This window comes from Embiotoca jacksoni, unplaced genomic scaffold (assembly GCF_022577435.1).
Source record: "Embiotoca jacksoni isolate LCO1_2020_lvr unplaced genomic scaffold, fEmbJac1.0.p SCAF_9, whole genome shotgun sequence".
NCBI classification, from domain to species: domain Eukaryota; kingdom Metazoa; phylum Chordata; class Actinopteri; family Embiotocidae; genus Embiotoca; species Embiotoca jacksoni.
In genome coordinates this window covers 19,772,315-19,800,127 of record NW_027185447.1, presented here as the reverse complement: position 1 = coordinate 19,800,127, position 27,813 = coordinate 19,772,315, and the positions used below count along the sequence as shown (strand labels likewise).

The 27,813-nt window shown below is 45.4% G+C and overlaps 1 protein-coding gene across 2 annotated transcripts in view; it reads right to left on the bottom strand.

The window, feature by feature from the left end:
- Positions 1-27,813, bottom strand: part of plxna2 (plexin A2) — a 190,152-nt gene that overhangs the window by 136,865 nt on the left and 25,474 nt on the right. For both annotated transcript variants that reach the window (XM_069141700.1, XM_069141698.1), the window contains exons 2-3: positions 24,242-25,575; positions 18,557-18,739 (exon numbers count right to left, since the gene is read on the bottom strand). In XM_069141700.1, coding sequence (XP_068997801.1) covers positions 18,557-18,739; positions 24,242-25,441 — 1,383 coding nt within the window. In that variant the 5' untranslated portion in view covers positions 25,442-25,575. The remainder of the gene's footprint in view (positions 1-18,556; positions 18,740-24,241; positions 25,576-27,813) is intronic.

Here is a 27,813-nt window from a genome sequence, read left to right as displayed (position 1 = left end):
AGGTGTGTGTGTGTGTGTGTGTGTGTGTGTGTGTGTGTGTGTGTTAATACAAATGTGTCATTTTAAAAGGAACCAAAGGCAGATTTCAATAGCCGCTACACTGAACAATAGGGCCAATCAGCCTGCAGGATCAGGCCTGATTAAAAGATGAGCACACTGTAGGTGAGTAAGTAGCGGCGATATCTCACCGCCCACTACAATGAAACACAATCATACAAAAAGATTCGTCATCGATTGTTTCTTCAAAGACAGACAGAGCGAACCCGAAAAAAAACAGCTCGGAGGGCAAGAGAACAGGAAGCCGTTTTCCCAAAACAATCGGAGAGCTCCATCTCGATAGACTCGAACGGGCGGGAGCAGAATAACAACCGGCAGTGTAAAACAGTGCTATTCTCATTACCCTCTGTGGAGCGAATAGAGAGAAGGACTGTGAAGCGGGCTAATGAGCTAGTTAAGGTGGCAGTAAATGTCACTCCTCCTCTGGCAGGCCCCAGGCTGCAGTACTGCTACAGGCCATTATCTGGACAGGGACGCTTACAGCTTGCATCAGCATTTTACTGTACTGCCGAAAAGTCACACACACACGCATACGGGAAGATGGAGAGAGGGAGAAAAAGGAAAGGAAGTGTGTGCATACTATATAACATGCATTACATTAAAAGCCTAAGTGGATCATATTTGGAGGAAAAAGTGTGTGCAGTGAGGAGACGCGGTCTTTAGTCGTTTTTAATCTTCTTTCCATCGACAGAAAGTGTAATGAGGAAAGAGCTTTTCTGGCTGCTTTCCACTCAGGTGTTGACTGTGGTCCGCTGGCTTGTTAGCTGCTCGGCCCCGTTAGCTTGACCTTTAGTAATTTATTCTCAAGTCCATTTTAGAGGGATTAGATTTTTTCAAATAGGATCACTCTGAGTTTTACTGTCGAGCGAACAAGGACAAAGTCGGAAAAGTTTGGACGTGTAGATAAAGTTTCAAAAAAGAAGTCGGTGACACACAAACACAAACTTCGCAAGGTCAGATGTTTTTGATTTAAAGATCGCCTCCAGGCCTGCTTAAAAGTGTATACAAATATTTTGAAAGCGGAATACTTTATGTTGAGTAATAATTTCTGGTTTTGGTTCTTAAAATTTAACACCTCCGTCTCCTCCATCCTTGAAAACAGAAAAATCTATGAAGAAGCACATGTTTTTCATTTTAAAGAGATTATTTACTGGATATAAGATGTCGGCTGCATTACTGATGTGATCCATTCTCATTTGATGTGCAATACAAGCCTCAAATTTCAACATCCCACTTGTGGAAATTGTCAATTGGACCAAGAAGGGCTTCCAAATAATAATAATAATAATAATAATAATAATAATGCTCTCAGGTAGACATCTTTAGCCCTTTGAACCCCAGGCTATTTTAGGTGTAATTTCCCTTCCTTTAGTTACTTGCTCATATCGTGGTCATTGGTGGGGCAAACCATTCATGTTATATCAGTCTAGGCCATCCAAATCTTTCATCATTTATTTTGGTAATATTTTGAGATTTGGTATATTAGCCTTTATGTCAAGGAAAACAATAATTTAGTCTTATGGATTTTTGTTTTTACATGTATCTCACCAGAAGGTATTGTTGAGGAGATTGTCTAGAACCTGGCAATATCTGAACCATGTCTGTGGGACATTGTATGACTCAGCAATTTGAAATAAATATGTGCTTAGTGCCTGACGGATCTGAGGGTACAGTGAAGCTGTAAAAGATGTAACAATGACAGAACACGTTTTTGATTGGAAGAGGACAAAGTGACTAATTCCCCTCCTGTGGGCACACATGTCCAGAATAAGAGAGTAAACTATCTACTTCTAAACATACTTGAGGCACATTTATCCAAACAGACAGCTACAACACAGACTCTTTCCTTTTTAGGGCAAGACGAGCGCTCGGAACTTAAACGTGATACATAAAAATAAATCCTTGTGGGTTTTAAATGTGCCCGTGTGTCAAGTGTCATATTTCTCTTGCTGTGCTGAAGATTCAGATCAAACCGACACCTCACATGGATGAGATAGTCAGCTGCGTTGGTGGTCTCTTAAGGGAGTTTTGAAAGTAACTACGTGCAGGTTTTGTACTCACTTTGTTCAAATGTGGGCTTTTTTTTTTGTTTTGTTTTTTGTTCCAGTCAAAGATGATGAAAAATAAACCGTGTCTATGCACCAACACACGCTCTTGTGTAGACATTTTGCACACTTTCACACCTTGAACCTGAGCGGACAGTAAATCCAGTTCTTGTAAAAAGAAAGAAAGAGAGCCCTCCTGCACTCTCTCCAATCTCTGCGGTCCTCGAACAAATAAACTTTCTTTGGTTTTAAAATAAAACCTCGAGCTCCTCTGGATTTAAATACACTCTGGCTCTGCTCCCCCACTGGTTTCAATACACCTCTGGGTCCGGCGTACAGAGTCGGGCTGCTGCCCATATGGTCCCCGCTGGATTAGGCTAAGAGGCCCGGCCACATAATGGTTGAGGCCCGAGGAACCATTAAAAACCCATTAATTGTGAAGTCTGAAGCTTCTTTACGGCAATGATATGCTAATATTTCTCAGCGCTGGAGATGGACTGAAGAATAAGCAGCAAGCCAGAGAAACACACCGGGCGATGAGGATGGGAGGGAGGAAGAGGATAAATGAGAAAAAAAAAACGGTTAAAAATAAAAGGAATCTGCAGACTGTTCCAGATTGTTATAATTCCCTAACATCCTCTTGTCTGCCACACAAACACGCACGCAAACACACACACACACACACACACACACACACACACACACACACACACACACACACACACACACACACACACGCACAAACACTGGGTGAGAGGGAGCACTGGAGAATAAAGAAAAACGGGGAGAGCAGAGGACAGAGAAACTGCAGGCAGCAGAAGACAAAGAGGTCAGTGTTGTGGAAAACATGGAGTCTGACATTAAAGTGATGCAGTTGAACTTACACACTGTAGAGCTAGAAATGCATGGTTGAGAGATCTACATCTACAACAACAAAAAAAGTTAAAAACAGAGACAGATGGGGGGAGAATAAAAAAAAAAAAAAAAAAAGAAGAAGAGAGGAACAGGAAGTCCTGAAAGTTAAACAAAGACCATGTGCATATATTTTATCTTCCCATTATAATAAAAGCAATTGATAGCATTTTATTTGTTTCCCGGCCAGGTGGCACGGTGACAAAAAATTCTGCCTGTCTCGGCAATCCTCTGTGTTGCAGAGTGGATCGGAGGGAACATTAGAAAGGCTAAGTCCCCCACCAAAGCAGATTAACCAAAGCCAAGCCATGGGACCAGAACACAGATTTAGGATGCATCGCTCAAATAAGATTTAGGCTTTTTCTCTGGCAATTACTTGCACTATACATTTCAATGGCGGGAATGCAGCTGAAAAAAAAACAAGGGCTAATCTGAGAAGTGCCACTGTATCAGAAGCTTACAGTCTCCTTCCAGCTGAACAGAAGTGAAGCTGGAGCTGTTCTATGCTCTGATTTCCTTTAAAGCGAGGCTGCTTGTCATTCACTTGTTGGAAAGCCACTTAAACATAACGCGGATGTCATCATCTCGATGTGCGCCGTACGTGTCACGTTACAGCGCAGCCGACATGACGGAGAAATCAACACATCAGCATCAATAAGCGCTGCATCCACAATAGAGGAAGCACCACGAGAGCATGTAAAGGCCTGGACCGGCGCTGCGCGTGTTGGCTCTTCTAACGTAATGAGTCCTTTCCCTCGTATGCGTGTCTTGGATGCCGATGAAGGGAAAAGGCAGACTGGACTTGTCATTTCCCTGTCGGGCCTCCGAGAGCCAGGTGTCTCTCTTTAATGGAGGCAAGTGGAGACTAACGTAGGTTAATGAGCTATACAGGACCCAGAGGAGACAAGCATTATAGGCTATATGAGATCCCCCCCCCTCCTCACCCCCCCATCTCATCCCTACATCCCTGTATTTGTGTCAAACCCTGAGAGAGAGAGAGAGAGAGAGAGAGAGAGAGAGAGAGAGAGAGAGAGAGAGAGAGAGAGAGAGAGAGAGCCAGGTCTGCCAGCCTTTTAAAACAATTAAGAGGCCTGGATGCGATTCACTCTAAAGGTTCCACTGCCAAGTGGAGGCCCCAAATGTGGCAGGGAAGGGAAAGCTTAGTGAGAGCCGGCCCTAATCAGGAACAGACTCTCTACGACAACAAACCAAACCACACACACACACACACACAGGAAAGTCGACACTTTACATATTAAAGCTCGGCAGGGAGGAAAAAAAAAAAAAAGCCTGTGGTAACTTCAAATTGTAACGAGCAACAGGCTCGGGGAGCCCGTACGGCGTTGTAAGGAAGAGACGGAGAGTCGTAGCGATGACGAAAGGAAAGAGAGCTTTTGAATATAATCGACGGGTAAGCCCGAACCGCAGATGTCCTGTGAGTCTGTTTCGGATGTTTGTTGTGGAGTTGTACTGTATGGCTTTAGTCTGTTCCTCGTTTTTTTGTCTCGCGCTCAGATGTGGCTTAGTCTCTTGTTTTAGCTGTCTGCGGCTCCGTTGCCGTATAAGCTATGAACTTAGAGCGAGCAACCCATCTGAGCATGCCGTGCTTCAGTCCCCGAATGTGAACGCTTGCTTTGCCAGGGAGATGCTGCCAAGGATACAAGAGAAGTATGAGTGTGTTTGGTGTTACGGTGGTTGGAAATGCAGGATGCTGACAAATGAGAAAGAGAGAGCGGAGAGAAAGGTGGGAAGGAAAGGAAGCAATACGAGGAGAAGAGGATGGATGCGTTAGGGTAAATATGTGGGGAAATAGAGGGGAGAAGAGGTGAGGCTGCAGAGGGAGGAAGATCAGATCCGACCAGGTTTGCGCTCAGGAGCAGAAAGCATGGCCGAGGGTTTTGTGGCAGCCTCACATTCCAGGCCTGATCCTGTATAAACCCTGTCTGTTACTGTAGATCTGATATGGAAATAAGAGGCCAGATGGGGGCTTCCATTGGCCCTATAAGGGATTGCAGTTTGGCCTGGATGGATCACGGGTGAAAAGCCAGGCAGAATGAAAAAACATATACAGAGCGAGAGAAGGGCAGAGGCAAGGACGAAAGGGATTGGACGTTTGAGGAAAAAAACACAACGTTAGACAAACAGACGAAGAAGCTGAAAAAGTCGGTACGCAAGAGGAGAGACGAAGAGACGTAAAGAACGGCAGCAAGAATAACAGACGAAGAAAAAGGAGAATGAAACCGAGAAGCTGCCTTTTCTTGTGATATTCTAACTTTCCTGCTCTGGTGTTGTTTCAATGATCTCTGGACTTTGAAGACGGGGGATTCATCAACCCCCCCCCCGAAAAACAGAAACAATTTCCTCCTTGTCACACAACAGCCGACTTAAAAATAGAGCCTGAATAGTACAATTCATCCTGCTCGCATTGTTCCACACTGAATCCCTTAGGTCCACTTCACTGTAGGATTTTTTTTTTTTTTCTCTGCTGTCAGAGAGAATAAATTCGCCCTTGAGAACGACTGCAGATGCAGAAAAGCAGCCAAAGCCCAGCGAACAGAAATGCTGGACAGTTACCACAAATCTGAACAACAACTGTTGCTGTACATCCTCCCCCTCTACTCCCCCCTTTGTTCTTAACTGTGTTTAATACCAAACAGTCAAGATGTTCAGACAGTGGGAGCCAGCGGCCTGCTGGGAAACCCGATCAGCCAGGCTAATCTGATCGGCTGCACTTTGTTCCGAGTGAGTCCTATTTGAAGAGGAACAGCGCTCCCAGCGTGGCGTAACCCAAACATCGTCCTATCCCCTTTCGGATTGAGGATCCCGGGGAGCCGACGAGGTCATCTGATCCACCACACCTTCCCAATCCAACCACCCTCCGACACACACACACACACCCCTCCATCTTCCAATCTACTAGCTCGCAGCCTAAACACAGCATACCTGCTCCCAAAAACGTTCAGCCGACCGCAACAATCCGGGCTTATTAGGTTGAAAACTCATGACACAAGTGATTTTCGTTCCCTAATCAGTTAGAAGGCAAAAGCCCCCCACTTCTTCCCCTTTCCCCTTTCCCAGTGTATGTGTATGTGTGTGTGTGTGCATGCATTTGCGTGTGATGAAACACTCTTGAAATAGAGTGAAACGCGAAGTGTCTTCTGAATGTATGATCAAGGGAGTTTTTCCGCACACCTCCCACATACAAATAAGCGTGTCAAATTTCGATGTGCGCCGCACCAAAGGATGTTATCCCCACGTGTGTGCGCATGTAATAAAACACACAGTACACATACCTTGAGACATACTGTGTGCATACACGTCAGAACAAGAACATGTAAATAAAAAAAAAAAGTTTGCTTCCCACTCGAGGCTCAATACCTCAGAGAGGCAAATATGCAAACGATGCAGACGAGATGTTCGCGCTCCAATCCCCAAAGTTTGACACACAGCGAACCTGAAAAACCTTTTGTTGTGCTTTTAGGGCAAACAATCAAGCACAAGACACACCTCCTCTGTTCACACACCCCGCTGAGCAAACACCTGCTTCCTGTGCTGCCAAATAAAGCAAAACACGAACACGTTGCTCCCCACAGGAGCGTTCAAATGACCTTTTAAACTGAGCACAAATAAACACTGTTGATGGTTTTCTGCTGCTGCGCGGTGACTCAAATTATCGTGTCTGCGCTGTGGCTGATAATTCAATCTGACACGGCGGGCCCATGTCACCAAACATGGGGGATGCCTCACCTCTGGCTGCGGCCCTGACCCTCACCGTTAGTCAAGTCACCAGAGGCCCACATGATGTTTTCCCAACCGCTAACCATTAGGGTTTAATGAATACCAGCGGTGGCTGAGCTGACCTGTGACTGGGAGGGACCTCTGGCTCCGGCTCTGCTCTTTGGTATAATGACCTCGTTCGTGCTCTCTCAGCTTCCCGGCATGGAGGTTTTTTTTTTTTTTTTGGTTTATTTTTTTCTGGTGATGCAGGTGCTTTTTCTAAAACCACTCACATGACCTTGCTATTTTGACTGGACCTCAGTGCCTCATAAGCAACTCTGCAACTTTTCCCCTCTCTCCTACCGCACTGAAGCCTGCCATCTATCCACCCACACACCCTGACACATCACATCTTCACTCCATGTCTCCAGTCTAACAATATATCTGGTGCATGTGGCCTCTCGTTCGCTCTATTTCAGTACTACTTCACTACTTCAATCAAGTCAGTGCGTCCTGTGTAATGGTATTATATGGCTGTGACATGGTGCTTTGTGCGACACAGTGGCCTACTTATCAGTATAATACGCCGCTCAGTCCACTAGAGGATACGCGTCAGTGTGAGGGTTTTGCCTTGCCGAGGCATGAAAAGTACACAGACGGATGGTCAAGATCAAAGAAGGATGTCATGTGACTAAGGTCATGTGACAGAGGTCATTTGACAAAGTGATAAAGTCCGAGGAACATGGAAAGTTGGAGGTGGTTGGATTGATCGTATACAGGACTTTTACCCACGAGACCAGCATGCAAAAGTGAAATCGATTTTTTTTTTTTTTAGGAAGAAGTCTTTCCTAACCCTAACTAACTACTTTTGGTGCCTTAAGTATTCTAATCGTTTATGGACTATCATTCTTTATGATTTCCCCTGTTTTTACCGGCGCCTGGTTGTAATGTGCCACTCCCATCCCATAGGGCGAATATTTAATATTTGATTAATAATCAAATAGTTACAAGCGAATTTTGAAAGTATTTTTTTGCTTGAAATGCCCATCCCTAAAACCTAGGGCACCTTACTTGTCACGCCTACGCGATGCAAAACGTGACACTGACACGGTATCATTCTGTTTTTTTTCTCCACGAAAACACGAGTGGGCCAGTAATAATGCAGGTATATGAACAACGAGCTCTTTAAAAAGCAAAAAAAACAGACACTGGCCAATTAACACAGCACACTATGTGTTACAGCCTAGAAGGAACTGTCCAGTCCCATTATGACTGCCGCTGTCTCTTCTGGACTGCAGGACTATTAAGAGGAAGTCTCGGCTGACAGCTCTGGCTCATGACGGCATGAGACCGAGACCTGACATACAGCTGTCAGACAGAAAGAGACGACCCGCGTGTGTGTGTGTGTGTGTGTGTGTGCGTGTGTGTGTGTGTGTGCGTGTGTGTACGTGTGTGTGACGAGCAGGTAAAGGCTGAGTGAGCGGAGATTACCAGTGGCTGGAAATATTATCACATGCTATTAGCACCGCATCACTGTTCATTAGGCTGATGGCTAGCCGGAGTTGTACTTGACAGCCCTGCGGTGAGGAGGAGAGATGAAGAGAGGTGGAGCAAAAGTGAGAAGAGAGAAGAGGAATCGTGGAGATAGACCGTGCACAGAGCAAATGTAGAGAGGAAATTGGAGCGGGAGGAAAATCAGGGAGAATGACAAAGGCCTGCTCGCCTCCATCGTTCACTGTCAGAGACTCGACGTTTCACGGGTGAGCAGGACTCTCGGAGGGAAGCGGGACGGCACAACAGGAAGAAAGAGGAATGTCACTTCCTGATTCGTATGGTCATAACATCCATAATAAATGATGATCAGGTGACTATACAATGACTAAAAGCATATATCAAAGACGTGATTCGTGTAGGACATGTAAGAGCTTCCTGTAAACAACCGCGCGATCATAGAGAGGCATTAAACAACGATGTCACCGAGACGAGCTTAACACTGAGGGAACTGATAACTGCTGCTGTCTCGTATGAAGTAGGAGACAGAGGAGCAGTAAAGCTGTCTCGCTATCAGACAGAAACATTAGTCGCTGTCACACTCTGTTTGCCTTGGCGTATACCACAGTTTAGTATATCATCAAAGGCAAAAAGAAAACGCTCTCATTTCTGAGATCTGTTGGGGCCGCACACTTGAAATGGACGCACACATTTGCAAAGTAGATGAGAGGAACGCTGTTTGGGTTGCTTGAGCAGTGTGGAGTCCTTGTGCACGCTATCAAACACACATAAACAACGCATGTTTTGTTTCTTTCTTTTTCTTTCGTTTTAATTCCGCGAGTGCTTCTAATGAGGATGATCATTACGATGCATGTAAAATATGGAAACAAATGAATCACGAACTTCAAAAAGATTCTCTCCCCATTGTGGGGCTGGAGTTTCTGCGCAAGTTTACATAGTAAGAGTTTGCCCCCCCCCCGAACCCCCCCACCCCGCCTTTTATCTAATTTTGGACCACTCTAAGAGCCAGCAGTAATGAATTGGCTAATCAAAGTTATCTGGCCCATTCAAGTGCTTTGTGAAGCAAATCAATAAGGCCTGGCACGGAGCCAGACATCCACTTTGACAGATGTTGCTCGCTAATCTATTTCTTTTTTTTTTTTCTTCCATCCAGTCCTAAAGATGTTTACTCTTTCTCTGTCTGTCCCTTTTTCTCTCGGTGTATTTTTGCAAGGTCAATCGAGAAACTGAAGAGGAAAAAAAACACAAAAAAAACACCTCATACTCCATGCCAGTTGGCAGCTGAGAGGACAGAAGTCAAGCGCTGAGTGCTTAAAGTTCATTTCACGGAGAGAGAAATCTCGCCTTTGATTGGTACAACTGTTGGAAGTCATCGGAGCGCCGAGACTCGTACCTTAGACGGAAAAAAAACAAAAACAAGGCCTACACCCGTACTGTACTGTTTCCACAGTAACAGATCAATAACAGCAACGCAACAACTGATAAGAATTTCTGTGAATTTCAAATGTCCCCCCCCGTTGTGCCAACATTGGCTGCAGACTAAACAGGAATATTGATAGGCTGAGGCCCGGCCTCCCAACACAGCTCGCTTGCATAATGTCTTGGACATAACGTATTTTTGTTGTGTTTTTATTGCACATAAAACATGCCATCACCAGGATGTGTGGGAGAAAATATTCATAAGGATGGAAAAGGCCACTTCTTCTTTCTAACAGAAACATTTGGAAATGTTCAGCCACTTTTTTTATATTTAATCTTTTTGTACAGTATATCCCGGAAGACAAGGCTGTGGGCAGCAGCGGCGTTTGATGTGGCTTCCCGATCCTAATGACACCACCGCTCCCAACATTTAAAAAGTCCCTCACGATCCAGTACGAATCCCGAGCTCTGTGTGAGAGTAAAAACAGATCTACTGAATGGCTTTTCTTCCCTTTCAGGCATCGAGGGCTTCCATACGTGAGAAAATATTCATGGTCAAAAGTTAAATAATACTGCCATAAACTTAATTTGTAGCCCAATCAACAAGAAAATATGCTGAAGAAAGTGGATTGAGCTCTTTCTGCCGGCAGTCTCTGGTGAAAAGTATCTCTAATCAACAATGGGTTAATTAATCTCACTCATGAAGTTAAGTCCAATTATGGGACGCACTCAACGGGGTAATTTGTTTCCCCCTCAAAAAAATAAAAGGCATTGCCAATAACAAATCAAATAAATAAACTCAAGTGCTCCACTCAGATGAAAATAAAAAAGCGATCTCCGTGATAAATTAAAGAATAAACAGTATAGAACATATTTACGGACATATGTGGTCCACTCTCTGTGTCTTCTGGGATTTGACTGCTTCGCCATGGATACATGCCATCGCATGTCTTCTGGCTAAATTAAGCCTACATGTATAAAAAAAAAATAAAAAAAAAAATCCATCTGTAATAAAATGTATGCGCCGCGTGAGTATTTGTCTCTTGTTGTTAGATAATGAAAAACGCTTCCTTTGAGACGCTGGCGGAGAAAAGAGCGAGCAATTAGAGGAAGTGAAAAGGAGAGAGAGACACGTAGAAAGGAGAGAAAAGCAACAGAGAAACTGTTTGAATGTGATTAATGAGATCACTGCAGGGTAGGCTGTGTCATTGTAATAGTCGGAGGAGGAGGGAGGTGGGGGGGGGGGCTGGCAGAAAGAGGGAGAGATGAAGACAGAGAGGAGGATAGAAATGAATTTAACTCACTGCTGTGAACTGAAAAGGAGACAGTACGAGAGACAGAAAGAGAGCCAGGGAGACTTAAAAAAAAAAAAAAGCAGATATAAAGCTGGGATGAATGGAGCTGCAGGGGCTCTCAGTCTTCCACTGGCCTTTTAACAGTGAAGTGCTTAGAGAAGCCTGGACCAGGTCTGGCAGATAGAGAGCCTTGTGCTCTAGAAAGACAGCCATGAAAGGCGCAGCCTGCTCCTGCGAGCCTGGAGCTGCCGCTGGTCACCTCTTTATCTGGTGTGTGTGTGTGTGTGTGTGTGTGTGTGTGTGTGTGTGTGTGTGTGTGTGTGTGTGTGTGTGTGTGTGTGTGTGTGTGTGTGTGTGTGTGTGTTGGAGGTGGGGGGGGAGGGGAGGGGTGGGGTCAAGTGGAGGCCAGGTTTCAGAAAAGGTTATGCAGACATCCTGCCACTCTCCACGAACGAGCTAGTTATTAGACCAGAGAGGTGCTTATGGTAATTAAACATCTATGGCAACCACCGACAACATTCTAGCATACACAAAGCACAAACGGTGTCCTTCTTCCACATTTACGATGCTATAGAAGTGCAAATTGCGGTGCTTCAAAAAGAATCCATTTCTTCCTTTCAGCGGCATTAAATGTAAAAATAGATTCTCAGACACAGCAGAGGAACATATCCAGACTCTACCGAAGTTCAGTAGCACTCAGACCACCTGCTGCTGATCCGAGGGTATTCCCTGCCTCCAAAGAGCTCTTCACAACATTTACTGGTCATCCTGTCTTAGGTTGGAGTGAAGCTTCACAGTCTCTCTGCGAGCTTCCATCCAAAGATGCCTGATGTCAAGATAATGCCAAAATGAAATGTACTTCTATCTGCAGTCTCTCTGCTGAAGTTCTACGAGTTGTGTTGAAAGGAAAATGTTCTTTTTCGAGGAAAAGCGATTTCTGCAGGCAATTCCGGGCTTCCAGTTGTTGCCGGTGGGCAAACTGAGGCTTTATTGCTAGTTTAACATGATTAGAAAGATTGCCGGCAATCAAGGAGCGAGAGTCCTGAAGATGGCTGGAAATACATGCATATCGCCAGCTAAAAATCAGCTGAAATGGTCCTCATGTCTTCATGCTACTTTCGTAAACAGGTGTATTGAACATGGTGGTGTCCATTTAATTTTTAAACAAAGACACTGCTTAACAATGGAACGCAATTATTTGTTCTGTGTGGGATTAATTAGACCACACCATTCAATCTGGAATAAAGTAATATAATGGTTATTATAGAAGGCATTCACAGAAAAATAACAATTTATGTCTGTAATGGCTGGAAAGAAAATCCTACCTGGTGCTATTGTGTCCGTTCCTTTCACGTGGAATTGTATATCTTTTCATGTTAGCGCAAGGTTAATGCAAGTCATGCAGTGACAACGCAAATGTTTAATCATTACTCGAAAAATTCATTAAAATGGTTGAATCTTTGTGCTTGTATGTTGTTTATTGTAATCCCATGAGAAAGCACAACCGACCAAATGTTAACAACATCTGAAGTTCATTATAAAGTGAAGCAAACAGGGTTCATATTCATATTCATATTGTGTGTGTGTGTGTGTGTGTGTGTGTGTGTGTGTGTGTGTGTGTGTGTGTGTGTGTGTGTGTGTGTGTGTAGGTGACTGGACCCCTGTGGGAACAGGACAGGATTCCATTCAGCTGTTGCCATGGGCCGCAGCTGTTGCTAGGGACATCATCCTCAAGGCTAGTTAGAGCCTCCATCGCTTCACTCGTCTACCTGCGCTGTCTGTCTATCAGTATGTCTCACCATCTCTGTCCTTTCACACCTGTTCTTCATCTCTAACCCGACATCCTCCTCCATTTCCAGGCAGACAAACTAAAGACGCAACAGCAAACACAGAAGTCGAGGATTGGAGTGACGATAAATCTGCTCAGCTGATCAATCCGGGCCCCAAGCAGGTGAGCTGCCTCCAAGCGGGCCGACGGGCAAAACTGGCCAAGCTCTCCGATCACATTCCCTCCGAGGGCGACGAATTCAAACAGTAATTCTCTGAGGCTCGTTACGAGGTGAGCAGAGCATAGAGGGGTGAGAGTGGCGTTGGGGTGTGTGTGTGTGTGTGTGTGTGTGTGGGTGGGTGGGTGGAGAGGGGGAGGGAGGGGGGCTGTTGGCCACTTGTCCACCAGGGCCCTGCAGTAGCAGCTGCTTGCATTTGCGAGCCTTTCAAGTCAGCAGTACTTTATGCCCTGTGATCAGCTGCTACCCTCAGCGACACTCCAGCGCTGTCCTGTCCGCACAACACACACGCGACCCCGCTGTTATCCAGGGAGCCATGTGTGTGTGTGTGTGTGTGTGTGTGTGAGCCGCGCACCCTCTGCTACGTTCAACCAGCTCGACAGGACATTTGTCCAGTTAAACACCTGAACCACCCTTTCAAGTTGTCCCGCTTCAGCAAGAGGCCCCGTCATCCAAACCGATTCCTGATTATTCATCGGAAAAGCGGCACATCGTGCACTAGAACATTGGTTTTTTTTTCATTCACGGTTTACTGCTTATACAATACAACACTAATCGAAATATTGAAGGAAATATTAAAATTGTAGAAAACAAATATGTATTACAGGATAGATATAGTTTCAAGTGATTCCTTTATGGCTCAATTAAATATTACACGGCCCCTTCCAGGAAATCGCAATCTCAATAATTAACACAAAACAAGCAGACTATGCAATATTTGCCTATATTCGTCAAACGTCGTCAGCAGAAGCTGTGCTGAAAGTATTAATGGCATAAAGCAAGTATTTTCAGACAAAACTCGCTTTATTAACAAAAATAACTCCTTATCTACAATCAGAAAGTCTTCGCTGCTGTTTTTGTAATCACGAAATAAAACTGTGCATCAAAGGAAACCGGAACAAGCGGGAAAACTAGAAGTGACTGGGTTTGCAGGAAATGTGGTCTTCACAATAACATTTTCTAATTTAGTGATTATTATCAAAGGAAATTATGACATATTACTGAATATTAAAAATAATAAGAGAATGTACTTTGTTTTTGTACATACAGTCAGCTTGTGTGCTGAATTAACATGAATTAAACAGCATCTAAAGCTCTTATTTTGACAGCTAATGTAGTCGTTGTATTTTATGCAAAATCACACATTTTTGATCAGAACAAAAAAAAACAAAAAAAAACTCAGCAAAAATCCTGGAGGGACTGATTACATAACTACATATATAAATCTATATAGACTTCAGCAGCTTTGGAAAATGTCCAACGCAGAAAGCGAATGCCATCTGGGAATGCATCCCTCTGGTCCGAGGTTCAACAGCTCTTAACCCCCGCTGCGCTCGTGACAGATCTGGGATGGAGCGTGTTCAATCTCACTGTCTGTGAATTGACTCCGATTAAGGGGGGGCGGGGGGGGGGGGGGGGTCCTGAATGCGCCTCTGCTGAGCTTGCTTTAACCCCCCCGCCCATTCATCTAATGCTGTGGTGTCTTTCAACATCCAATTTTACATGTGCATCCGTGCCCTCCATCTCCATCTATATCAAAGGCGAGGCTCTTCCCCACAGCTCCTCTCCTCCTTAATGCCGTCGTTGATTCCCATCAATCCCGGTCCCCATGTGGGATGCGTCTGTGCTCGAGCATAAAGTGAACCACACACAGCCAATTCCAATCCAGATGATGCAATTCTTGGGTAATGTTTATCCAGAATGGACTGAATAGCAGATTGACTATCTTTATAATTTGACCCATAAACCCTTAGCAGTGTTTTTTTGGTCTCTGGGTACATCAGCGTGATCACGGAGATGATGGAGCCTAATGTGTGTAATGCAAATCTCGGTCTGAAATATGAATAAGACATTATCTCATGAGCAGAACTACGAGCCGAAGATCGTCTGATGTCAGCTTAGGGTGGACTAAAGGTCTAGTTTTGGTCTTAAGTGGAACTGGTTTTCGCTGTAATTAGAAAAAGTTCATGAAGAATATCGATTACTTCCTCGCAGCTTTCTGCTGAAGTGAACATCTGCTGCTCTCCACCATCAATCGCTGCCTCCAAGGGTGCCACCCACAAGTCCACCATTCATTTCTGGAAGCCTCACTGCCCACTCGGACAACACATTTAACACAAAACTTACTGCACGGTGGCTCGGTAGACGTTCCCGGGTTCGAACCCACCAGCGGTCCAAACTCCTTTCTGTGTGGCGTTTGCATGTTCTCGCCGTGTTTGCATGGGTTTATGTGCTTTGAGTGCTTCCTCCAACTATCAAAGACATGTATGTTGTATACTCCTGTCAGTATCCTGTCAATGTGTGACTGCCCACTGCTAATAGTATTTACAAGGCATCTAAAAAAAATTGCATGATGCACTATAGCACTAGGATTCACTCTACGTTGGGATTGACAATACTCCACCTTTATAAAATACGGATTCGTGTGTAACGGTCCAACGTCACGCACTAAAATGACTTCATGCCCTGCACACATCATCACAGACTGTGAGTGCTGCTACACTGTATGTGTCTCCCAAACGCAGTGTTATTGTTTCCTACAGTGTATCACACCATATATGCATTCCCCTCACCTTGGTGTCTGCTCACTCCCCCCACCCTCTTAACCCCTCTTCCTCAATCAATCCCCTACAAAAGCCTGCCACAGGCAGCGATATCCGCCAACACCATCCCTCATGCTTTGCCATGCTCCAGCAAAGCCAAGGAAACAGCAGCATATAGAGGAGCTGGGTCTGCAGGGAGAGGGAGAGGGAGAGCGCGGGGGGAGGGAGGTTGAGGGAAGGAGGAGCGGGATTGAATGGGGAAGCAGTAAATGGAGGCGATGGGGAGGGGGGGGTATTCTTTGGGAAGGGAGCCAATCCAATTACAAGCAGCGGTGCAGTCCTGGTTTCTTTGGCGGCACTAAACTCACATTTCAACGGTCTATTCCTCCCCCAGCACCTTCGTCTTTCTATCTCTGCCTGTTCCTGCTACCCTGTTTTCTTATTTTTTTTCTCATCATGGCTCACCCCCCCCCCCCCCCCCCACCACCATCACCACTCCTTCCTGTGCATCCCCTGCGCACTCCACACCCCTCCCTCCCCCCATCTGTCTGTGTCTCTCGGTTGCATGAAAGAAGTGAAGGTATAGAACTGTATCTCCGAGTAAAGCATCAAATCCTGTCACCCTCGCTGTCATGCTCAGATCTGCAGGAAAGCCTGCAGCACCCTACTCCAGCTATGTGTCTCACACAAGTGTGCAGGAGCTCGGCATCCCCCTGCAGGGGAGCTGCAGCCAGGCCTCGTCAGGCCACTGCCCTCCCCCGTGACTCCCGACGGAGCGAGTGGATGAAGCTTTCAGTGTAAACAACGCTCATTTCAGACAAACCCACGCACACACTTTCATGATTCAATGACGCCTGAGCAGTCCTCTTCCAAACACTCCTGTTATGCAGCGTTATTGATTATTCATTACCTATTTTAAAAAGTAATACTTTCTTTTTTCTTTCTGCTGCAGATCGCCACAGCGACGGTGACGACAGTAAGTCCTGTGGTCACTCCCTCTTTCATGCACATAAAGTCAACAGTCACAGCTCGTTGAGTCATCTGCCTTCTTGCAAATCCCGGCTTCTCCTTGTACCAACAACGTACCTGCATGCAAATGTTTGCAGGGCCCGGTCTGCTCACGTGATCTCAACCAAATTGGGTTCAGACAAAGTCCAGCAAAACCACAGCAGCAATTCAATTCTAAAATAAATGCCCACCAAACACAGGAAAAAAATACTTCAACCAACAGTCCAATTGCAGTTTCGCTTTTGGGAATCTCACTTCCCAAAAGAGAGAGAAATAATCAATATTCCATTATGTTTTGCACTGATCATTTCTCTCTCTTACACCCCCAACATACATAATTTTAATGGCTTGTGTTAATGTCATCTTTTGCTGGGGATATTTCTACCGTCTCTCATCTAGTTTACCCCATAGCGAGAGGATGATGACTAATTACGATGACAATAAATTAAACAGGAATGCTCATTACTGTTAGCGAAATAAACACTACTTTCTTTATTCTATCTGTCAGGGGATCTCTCTTTGTGGGTGAGTGCTTTACGAGGTTTTTCTTCTGTTCTGGCCACTGGACCGTGGTACCTTTTCTCGAGGTGCTCCTCTCACATCCTGGCTAATTCCTCCCCAATGTTAGCGTTACTGTGGTTACAGTCATGCCCCTGTGAGGAGCGAGTCTAAGTACACAGCAGCACGCAAGGCTATTTTGCATAGTGTGTGTGTGTGTGTGTGGGGAGGGGGAGGGGGGTGTAGAGGTAGAAGATAGGGAAGGGAGGAAAAAGGGGAGAAGGCGAGCAGGCGGCTGCAGACACGAGTGCGGAAGGAAGCGGGGACGTACGACAATGTACAAGCAACACAACGGGGAAAATACTCTTTCTGTCTCATCTCATTTAACCAAGTAGAAAAAGGTGCTAAATTATTAAACAGCTAAAACAAGGGATTACATCAAATAACTATTCACTCCTCCCAAGCCTGATTGGTGAATTGATTTAATAATGAATAGACGGAGACCAAAATAACCAACATCATTTGTGTTGTGTTGTCAGACATGAAATTAAGAACTTGCCAAAAAGGCGGTAAGAAGATGCTCTTAGTAACTCCTTTTCCTTTTCAGTCTCCCTCTCTGAGCTTTGTGAAGCTGCTGTTGATGGGGGGCCTTGTTGCACACTCCTGCTGTCACTCAAAGAGAGTCGGCCTCATGGGAGGAGCAGCCACGGAACAAACTGACATCCTTCAACCAGTTGAAACATACGATATATGCTGCAGTCTAAACATCAGCTGTTTGAGGTGGTGACAAAACATTACAACAGCTCTTCTAAACCAATCAGCAAAACTCAAACATCTTTTGCCAGCCCTATTAAAGCAGTGTGCCATGACTTCCTGTATCCGTTTCAAATTAAAAGTCCTCGTCTCAAATGAAAAGCCTATACACGATCCAGTATTGTACTAGGCTTTGACCTATTCTTGTTGATTGACAGTCAGACTCCTCATCCCTGAACCCAGAGCACAGCACTCACTTCCTTCACTAGTTAATCCTGTCAGTGAGCAGCTTCATGTAATACTTTGTTTCCTGTGGCGGGGGTGTGAAATCTATCATTATTAACTGGCCAGGAGCCCTTAACCCTCCGCAGCGTCTGGATTCTCACACCGAGACTTGGAGCTTTAGTGTCTGGGTCCCGCTCTCCGCTTCTCTGCTCTCAGTGGGCCGCAGGCAGAAAGGTGCCTATTAAAATTAATGGGTCAGTCCAGGTTATTCAACACTGCAACAGTGGAGCTCACTTAACAAGGAACTGGTAATGACCACTACAGTGAGCTGGCCACTGCCATTACCCCTCCCAGACACTTTGACAGCGGGCATTAAATATTAAAGAGATAAGTTTCTCTGTGACCATGATCCATCTGTGCAGAAATGGGACCACTTCACACTGTCTGTACCCCACGGACCTCCGGACAGCCCAAGTCTTTTTGTAGCACGGTAATGAAGTAGGCAGAAATCTCCTCCAAGAGGCTTTTAAGTGCTAGATGAGTAAGAGGAGAACGTTGGTACTCACCTTCTTTAGACGTCCACTCTTGGTGCCTACGAAAGCTACACAGTAGCCGTTGTAGACGTAGGAGGTCACAGAAGTCATGCGGTCTCGAGTCTCAGTGTAGAGAGTGTGGCCAGTGACCAGCTGGGAGCCACCGAGCGGCTGGTTGATGTCCAGACCACAGAAAGAGTCGTCGATGGGCACCGGCTGCAGACAGAGGCAAACAAAGGTTGGAGAATGAAGTATAAATGAATGACACAGAAATTGAAACGGAGAACAGAAAAAAAAGAGATCATGACTATGAGACAAATGTGTCTCATTAAACACAAAACCCCTTTATGTACTGCAGCGTAGGAACAGAGAGCGACAAAAATACATCAGAGCGACACGGGGCTTAGAGAAGAAGACATTAGTGGAGAGGAGAGGCTGAGATACAGAGTATTACACGAGAAGACGGCTCAGTGAGGAGCGAAGACGGAGGCGACAGTGAGTGAGACATAAGGAGGGAGCGATGGCCAAAGTTGTGGAAACAGTGCACGGTGTCAGAAAGTGTCTGAGATGGAAATAAGAGGTTGAGAGAGGTGAGACTGAGGGAGAGGAGACACTGAGGGAGAGGAGAGAGGAAGGTCGGAGAGAGGCGGAGGTACGCGACTGAGACTCCCAGCCAGATAAATGTTTGTCTTTCTGTTACGCTTGACAGATATGTATCAGCTCCACCTGACTGAGCTCCACCTTGCTCTCACTGTGGCTCATTACCCTGGCATATCATCACACCTCTGCAGGAAGACACACAGCCGCATGATAACTATGTGCGCTGGCAGACACACTCCAACACTGAAATATGAATGTAACCGAAGATGAACTTTTGAAATAGCAACACTAAAAGTCAAACAAATATGGGCATGACTTCATATGTTATGACAACTTCTTGGACTGAAGATTCACCCCCATCCTGTTATGTCTTCTAAGATACATATAGGACAGAGATTCATTTCAGCATTTTTTTATCTTTTTACTTTTTAACCAGTCCGAGAGAAGTACGCTATCAACGCAATCGATTAATTACTGAAACACGCAGAGATCAGAGGACATAAACTAGCGCGACCTGCAACGCGCCTGCAAAATTACAGACTCTCACACTGAGCTGGAAAGAAACAGGTGCTCATAAATGAGATAAATAACATAAATACTATATTTTTGGCTAGAACACAGCATAGCGGAGCTCTAAAGTGAGTGTCTGTCACTGAGAGAGAGCGATCAAAGTTCACCGCAGGTCGGCTGAAAGCACGACCTGAAAGCACGAAAGAGAAAACATTGAATGCATAAAACATACATGTGAACTACCGTCAGAGAGAATGTGAAGGGAAGTTATGTGATGCAGTTGGACAAGCAGAAAATTAGGACAAGTAAAGAAAGTAATAAACGTTGTTTTGTTTTCTATGACAGATGTGAGTAGGGAGAGCTTCATCAATTAAAAAAGTAAAGAAATGCAGTAAAAAGCTGTTAAATTTGAGCTGTTGTGATACAAAATGTTCAGTATAAATGTGTTCTTGTTCACATAAAAGAAGCTTATTTAGCTGGTTTGGGTGGAGCTCAGCTATGTGAATGAATGTTACTAAACATGAGTAGCTTTTGGACACTTTCATTTTGTCAAAGTAGCTCTCGGAGGATAAAAGGTTGGAGACCCCCTGGTATAGTAGATATAGTAGGAGAGGATCAAATTGAAAAAGAGGATGTGAATGAGAAGCAGGACAGTGATGTTCCCATCCTTGATTCAGGTCAGCTGACACTGTCTGAGTGGCAATGGCCTCATTGTGCCATGTGGAGTAAAGTGAGATGGCCGGGGCCACTCTCCCATGTATACATCCCATAGTCTGTTGCTCGCAAACTCCCTGTCCTCTTCACCCTCTGAATATACATACCCCCTCTGCAACCCCGACTCATTAGTTCTCTTTCTGTCACTATATCTAACTCTCATCTGTCTCCTCTCTGTCTCCGTCCCTGTCAGAGTGGTTCCAGTGGACGACGCTGAGTGACACTTCCCGCTCCAGGAAGGCAGCTCCAGCCTCTCGCTGCGCGCCGCGGCTGTAAAAACCTTTCCACGCAGACTTTCATGAGCAGAGTAAAAGCAGTAATGCTGACGAGGAATAATGGCCTCGGCTCGTATAGTCACGCCCCTCACTTTATGGCATTTCCCTTTTTATTTCCTTTTCCCAAAATAGCCCTAAGTGCTATGAGGTACTCTAAAACAGTATTTAAATTAAGAAAAAAAAAATCTAGAGAGGTTACATTATGTTTCTCTCTTTTGGTTATAAAATTGCTTAAAGCTTCTTTAAAAAAAAAAAAATGCTGATCAGACATTCAATTACATTACATTTATGTAGTGGTGAATCACAACACATTTTAGATCATGGCACTTAACACAGTAAAGTCCTTAAAACAGAACTTTACAACATTATACAGAGGAACCCAACAATTCAGCAATTCCCACATAAGCTAGGAGGGAAAAACTCCCCTTTAAGAGAGAAAAAACCTCCAACAGACGGAAGAAAAAAAACTCCCTTTCAACAAGAACAAACCTCCAGCAGGACCAGGCTCAGAGGTGGGCCGCTGTCTGCCTCGACCGGTTGGGGTGAGAGGAGAATAGAGAGAAAAGAACAGCGTAGAGATCCAAGACATGGAGTGAAGCTAAAACAGCTCTCCTGAGGAGCAACCCGTGAGTTCCAGACTTTGGCTTATCGATACTCCCTCAAAATCACGCAGCTATTGCTCATATAGTCCGTTGGGCTCCAGACTATTTGGTACGGAGCATATCAAGAGTGTTTAGATGATGTTACGCTAAGCAGACTTGGCAGACAACTCAAATCTCCCTGGACTCTTGTTCACCTTCTTGCAGACGTTTTAAGTGAAGAAATGCAGCGTAGCCTCATCTTACACTGTTTCACGTCATGGAAATTACACGAGTTACCTTGAGCAGAGCCGAGCTAAGTCTAAATACAGACCGTGACCCTGTGTGATTAATCCTTATTGAACAACTCGTAATACAGGATAACATTTAATCTATGTGGAGAAAATATTTGCTGTCCTGATCTGTTTCAACAGCGGAGCATGAAGTCTTTTCTTTCAACAATGACACACATCATTTGATTTGAGCTTGAATGACGGATGAATTAGATGTGACAGGGTATCCGCTGTCAGAGTTTCTCTCCCAGGGTACATCAGCGTTATCAATACCACCTTCCCCCTTTAGCTCTCAGGAGTGGTTAATTAGTCGGTAAAGCATGAGCCGAAAAAGAAGCAGAAGCAAGACAGGAAAGATTGTCAGGGAAGACACACAAAGACAGACAGCCCGATACAAACAAGAATCCCATCATGGCCGGGCTCCATGGGATTGACTACAGAGATGGTGTGAATCTCCAGATGGCAGAAGGCTGGATGGCTGGGTGATAAATCTTTGATTGGCTGCTGTGTCTGAATCCCTCTGGCTCAGCTTTCGGTTCCGTTCCCAGCTTCAGCCTTCGGCCTGCATGTTACTCATATACACAGTGAAATGTCTGCAAGAATGAGAGCTGGGCAGTATAATTAAAGTTCGCTGTTTTGAGCTAACTGGCTACCTGCTGTTCTGCAATGGACCAGAGGAAAAAAGAAGAAAAGAAAAAGCCCTGGGACTGCATATGTAATTTCCTCAGAAACCAAGCAGGGTACAGTTAACAGTTAACAAAAACTACAGTCTCTAGGGTTGGTCTGACCTTGAGTCACCTCATATTTTGATGGATCTCAGATATGGGCTCTCTAAAAAAAAATAAAAAAAAATACCACCCAGCGAGACTCGGGGACATATTTATTCAAGAAAAAGACGAGATGTGAAACATGTGTGTACTTGAAAGCAGCCGCAGTGTTTGAGTCGGGGATTTAACCACAAGCAGGCGATGTCAGCGCGGTGGACATGTCTGGATGCTAAATGTAATTTGTACTGGCTTAAAGAGTTCCTCATCCATTGACATCTATCTGCATAATCCATATTATACCATGGATTTAACGGCTGCTCATTGAACACGAGGACACGGTCTTAAAGGACTGTGTTTTACATCTTCATATCTCTGTGGCTAAACACCGAGCGGGAGGATCCTCGGTGTGCAATAAGAAAGGAGAGAAGGGCGTTATTGGCAGCGCATTCCTAAAGAATGGAGTGGGAGGTGCAGCTTTGCAGGTAACAGCTAGAAACCTTCAATGCACACCGACATGATTGGGGATTCTTCTGGGAAACTGGGAAAAAAAAAAGAAAAGAAGAAATGTTCTAATTTGAGCTCCCAACCTGAGCGCTGCCATCATTACCACCGTTTCTCTCTCCCTCCCTCCGTCTACTCTGCCTCATACATCTCATCCTGCCCTCTCGGTGGAGCTAATAAAAGCCAACAGCCAGTTCCAGATCATGTCTCCCTCTCCCTGACAATCACCTCTGACATTGTGGTAATGGAGAATTTACTGATTTTAATAAGACTGGTCAACTGAGTTCCCCGGGGGGGATTAGCAACCAAAGAAAGCCGATCGGGGGTCTCATCGCAGTGAGGGATAGAGATACGTCATTGCACCTCACAAAACACGTATGTATGCCTGCTTTACACACGCCGGGCATACAGCACACTCGTGCACAGTAACATACTAGTCATTAATATTTAATAACCTTAAATTCCTATTAGTAATTACAGAATGAAAGCACAGAGGACCGTGGCCTCGTGGGAATGAAGGGAAAATCAAGAAACTTAATTCTACTTGACAACATGTAACAGATACGCAGCCTTGTATTATAGGATAATTGGGGGGTTTCAGAAGGAATAGACTGGTGTGTGATCTATGCCAACATCAGAAGCGGAGGAACATGAACGAACCCCCCACCCCGCCGCCCAACACACACACACACACACACACACACACACACACACACACACACACACACACACACACACACACTTCACACTAGAAGGGGAGAGTGTATATTTGTATTGTGCTCGAGGAAAATGTTATCACTTTGATAGTTGCCAAGAAAAATAAATCCTCCCTTATTTATGAATATCTGTGAAGTACACTTTGAAAGTGGATGTCCTCTGATATCAGAGCTGCAAAACAATTTGACAATTTGACTCTCACTACATGTAATATAATGCCAGATGCATCTGATATCAGAGAGTATGCTGTTAACTGGAGTATTCTCTTTCTGGATGATTGTCGTATTTATTTTCATTACTGAATACACCCTTTGAAACTTGCTGTGTTTTTTTAGGCTCATTGAGAGGCTGTGATCACTCCCTTTACTGTTTACTATCGTATTATACAGCAGGAAACAAGATGTTTATAGATGTTGTCGGCCCACTGAAGAATTCTGACATATGTGATATGAATCGTCCTCTTATCTCTTATCTCTGTTTATTGGCTAATTAAAGCTTAGAGAAAATTCTAAATGAAATAGAAAAGTAAGATCTTGCATTATCTTTTCCTATCTGGTAAACTATCTGCAAATATGCAAGAAATAACTATGTACATTTCCCGATTTTGTATTTCCTTGTAAATAAGTTTTGGACTGTTGATTCTCGGTGTATGTTCAATAACGTCAATGTTACCACACTGTCACCATTAGAAAAGGCAAACAGAATGTGCATCCCATCTCTGTGTTTTAATACTACGTTTTGCCAACCACTGAGCATAACTCACCGCTTTGGTGCACTGCACATCCTTCCCAAGGAGCCAGTTGAGCTCCAGGTTTCCTTCTCCCTGGTAGCAGGACTGCAGGCGCTCCTTAATTCGAGCGTTGATGTCTCGGATGGTGAAGATGCAGAGCGCCGAGTCATCCGGCGGCCGATGGAACTGCTTCTGGCCCTTGGAGAAGATGGTGAAGAGGACGTCGTCCTGGGCACTGATGTTGAGCGAGGCGGCGAGAACACGTCCCGGCTTGCCGAGGTAAGCCGCCTGCAGCAGGCGGTACTCGACGCCGTTCTTCACACAGCCGACGGGCAGGGAGACGTAGGAGTGAAACTTGCGGTCGTCCTTGCAGAGGCGGACGATGCGAGAGGTGTAGAAGAGATCGCTGCCGGATCCGCTCGACGACATGCTGTTCTCCGGCGTCTCGGGCTGAACGGTCAGGAAGTAAACAAAGCTGCCGCTGGCGAAGCCGTAAACGTAGTAGATGTCAAAGTGGGAGACCAGTGCCAGAGTGTCTGACGGTATCTTGATGAGGGAGGACACAAAGTCAGTGTGCAGTTCATAGTCGAGCATCGCAGAAGACTCGGGGTCCCGGGGCAACTTTCGACTGGAGATGGTAGGAAAGTAGTCCTGCTTGCCGTCGACCGCTGTGCCAATAAACAGGGTGCCATCCTGGCCCTGCGAAGGCACGATGACGCCGTACATGGTCCCAGTCTGGTTGACGCTGGAGAGGTAGTGCTCCTTCTTGTGGGAGGGCTCCACTAAGATGAAGAGGTCATCGAGTCTGAGGAGTTTACAGACACCCTGGTAGAGGCTGCCGCAGGCCAGCAGGCGATTTTGGGAGTAGTCGATGAGGAGAAGCTTGTTGACGTTGTTGGTAGAGACGAGGGGCTCGGAGCAGGGCTGGACAATCAGAGGAGGGTAGCAGGCCTTGTTGTCGTCCTCTGGGCCTGTATCGTGTGAAACAAGCAGGGTCAGGTTACCCGAGAGCTTGTACACACGGTTGACGGCTCCGATATACAATGCGCCCGTGGTTTGGTGAACCGTCAGGTGGTTGAACAACCAGTCCCGACGTTCAGGATGGAAACTAGTGAAAGTCTGCCCGTTGCACGAGGCGGGAACCGCTAAGAGCCACAAGCCCAATAGAGCAGTCAGCGCTCCTAATTTAGGGTGAGGTGACAAAGTTCTGCGTGCAGCCTGCCGGCCCTCCATGTTTACCGGGCCTGCGAGGAAACTGCTGACGGAGCAGATAGAGTGGACGAGAGGAAGAAGGGAGGAGACCTTCGCCTTTTTGTTGTTGAAGGCTAACTTGCAGGTCAAAGCTTCTCGAGGGTTTTCACATGTTTCTGGAAAAGAGAACAAGACACGAGGAGGAAAGAGGTTAGATATCAGAGTGTGACTCACATATCACACGAAAAAAACAAACACAGATGAGCACATGGAAAAGGGTGACGCGAAGTGAAACGGGGATCAAAGGTTCAACTGTCGGTAAGGCGATGAGCTGTGGAGAAGGGGGGGGGCGCGGAGATTTAAAGAGACAATGGGTGGAAAGCATTATGGAGCACATTCCAAAGGAGTTGCTGGACAGGGCAAGACAATGCAGGAAAGAGAGGCAGGTTACAGCAACGGAAATTAGCCTGACCTGACTCACACCGCTGCTGTCGCACACTGAGCAAGCGGTTTCTAAGAACAGAACAACAAGTGACCCAGACGTTGCTCACAGAACTCATTGCATTTCAAGTCAATAAAGAAACAGCACTTTACATCTCGTGTATATCTGAATGACATTAGTATATTATCATGGCATAAAATAAAGCCTTAATTTGGGCTTTTTATATGCAGTTTTAATTATTTTAACCAGAAATCAAATCAAACTTTTTAATCTCGCTCGGACGCCTTAATTTGAAAAAAAAAATGACGCCCCTTCCTGCTACGTAGCCAAGATGGCGACCGTTTAGGGTGAAAAGTGTCCAGCGTTTCACACCTCTTTTTTTGGACTGATTTGAGTGCATCATCCTGGTACTGGTAGTTCGCTGCATGTTTCTGTACTCGACAGTGTAAACGCATTTACATGCACTCAAAAAAGTGTGTTTGTACACAAGTACGCCATCTGGAACGCAGAACACGACTCTAAATGAAAATCCAACAATAAATGTCACACCAGAAACACACACACGTAGCTGGACTTTTTCTGCTCTTATCTTTAATGGCATCAGCTTCCTCATTACATTTCTACACTCACCCCCTTCCTCCCATTTTTTACACTGACTGCAGTCCATCAATTGTCCCCTTTCCATATCTATCAGTAAAAACATATATCAGGCAAAGTCAGGCGATTTATGCAACCATGCTTGGGCAAGGCTGCAGAAATCCTCCCCCCCCCCCTCCCCTTGTGCCATAAACCAAAAGACAGAGCTCTACGCAGTCTGTCCCCGGGAGTTAATTATCTCGCCCATTGGAAAAGAAGGCCTGGATCTTATTACTGGAACAAACTGAGAACAAATTGGAAGCCACTTTCACACACACACACACACACACCATCCCCTCGCTCGGCGCTCTTTATGGGGTCCGTTTTACAGAACCAGGATCTATTCATTATTCTTTTCTAAACATTGTTCTTCTTTTTTTTTCATGCCTTTATTCTTTTCATCTTCTGCTGAAATAATCAGATCATAGAGGGATAAATCAGTGGCGGCACAACGATCATCTTTAAATGAATCAGCTACCGTATTAGATCTGTACACAAGTCGCTCACAAAAACACCAGCGCATACAGTGTGTGTGTGTGTGTGTGCGTGCGTGCGTGTGTGTGTGCGTGTGTGTGTGTGTGTGTGTGTGTGTGTGTGCGTGTGTGTGTCACTCCCTGAGTATTATCAGCGTACTCTATCAGAACCAGGCAGTGTGAGGGGCTAACAAGTGGAGAGAATGGCAGTGCATCCCAAAATCAAGTATGATTAGGCGTAGCGATCCAACAAGGGTAATTACTGCGGAGCCGGAGGAGGTAAGCTGGGGAGCGACACGGGGACGCCGGGGGCTCCAACGTGTCGGAGACGGCCCTACATCGTTTGTCACGCTACCAGATTTGCATTTTTCCAGCAGCGAGGGCACAGAGAATCAAGGGTGAAAGCCGCGGCTGCGCCTTGAATTAACAATCACTTGCAATTGAAGATAGGAGAGGAACGTTGTGTCGAGATACTGAACATCCACTCTACCGCGGCGACTGGGTTCAAGGCAGGTTTGATTTGCGGGGCTGATTTTGGATTCCCTCTGAACCGTGTCAGCCCCCTTTTATAAAAAACCTCGCTCCAAATCTGGTAATGGCCATCTTGGGGTCCCTCTCCCCCCGCTCCCCCTATGATCAATGGGCAACGCTACACAACTCAGACTTAAATATAGACCCTTAGGAACTGTATTGATCCATGTGTCCATAAACACAGGTCCTAAGGCCCAGTCAAGCTGTTCATGGCGTGTGTATAGGCGGAGGTGTGGGAGGCGCGCTGTCCCAGAGGCACTTTATTAGCGTGGTCATAAAAGTGCCATTGCCTGGATAAAAAAAGCAGCAAGGGCCAGACCCCCACCTTCACT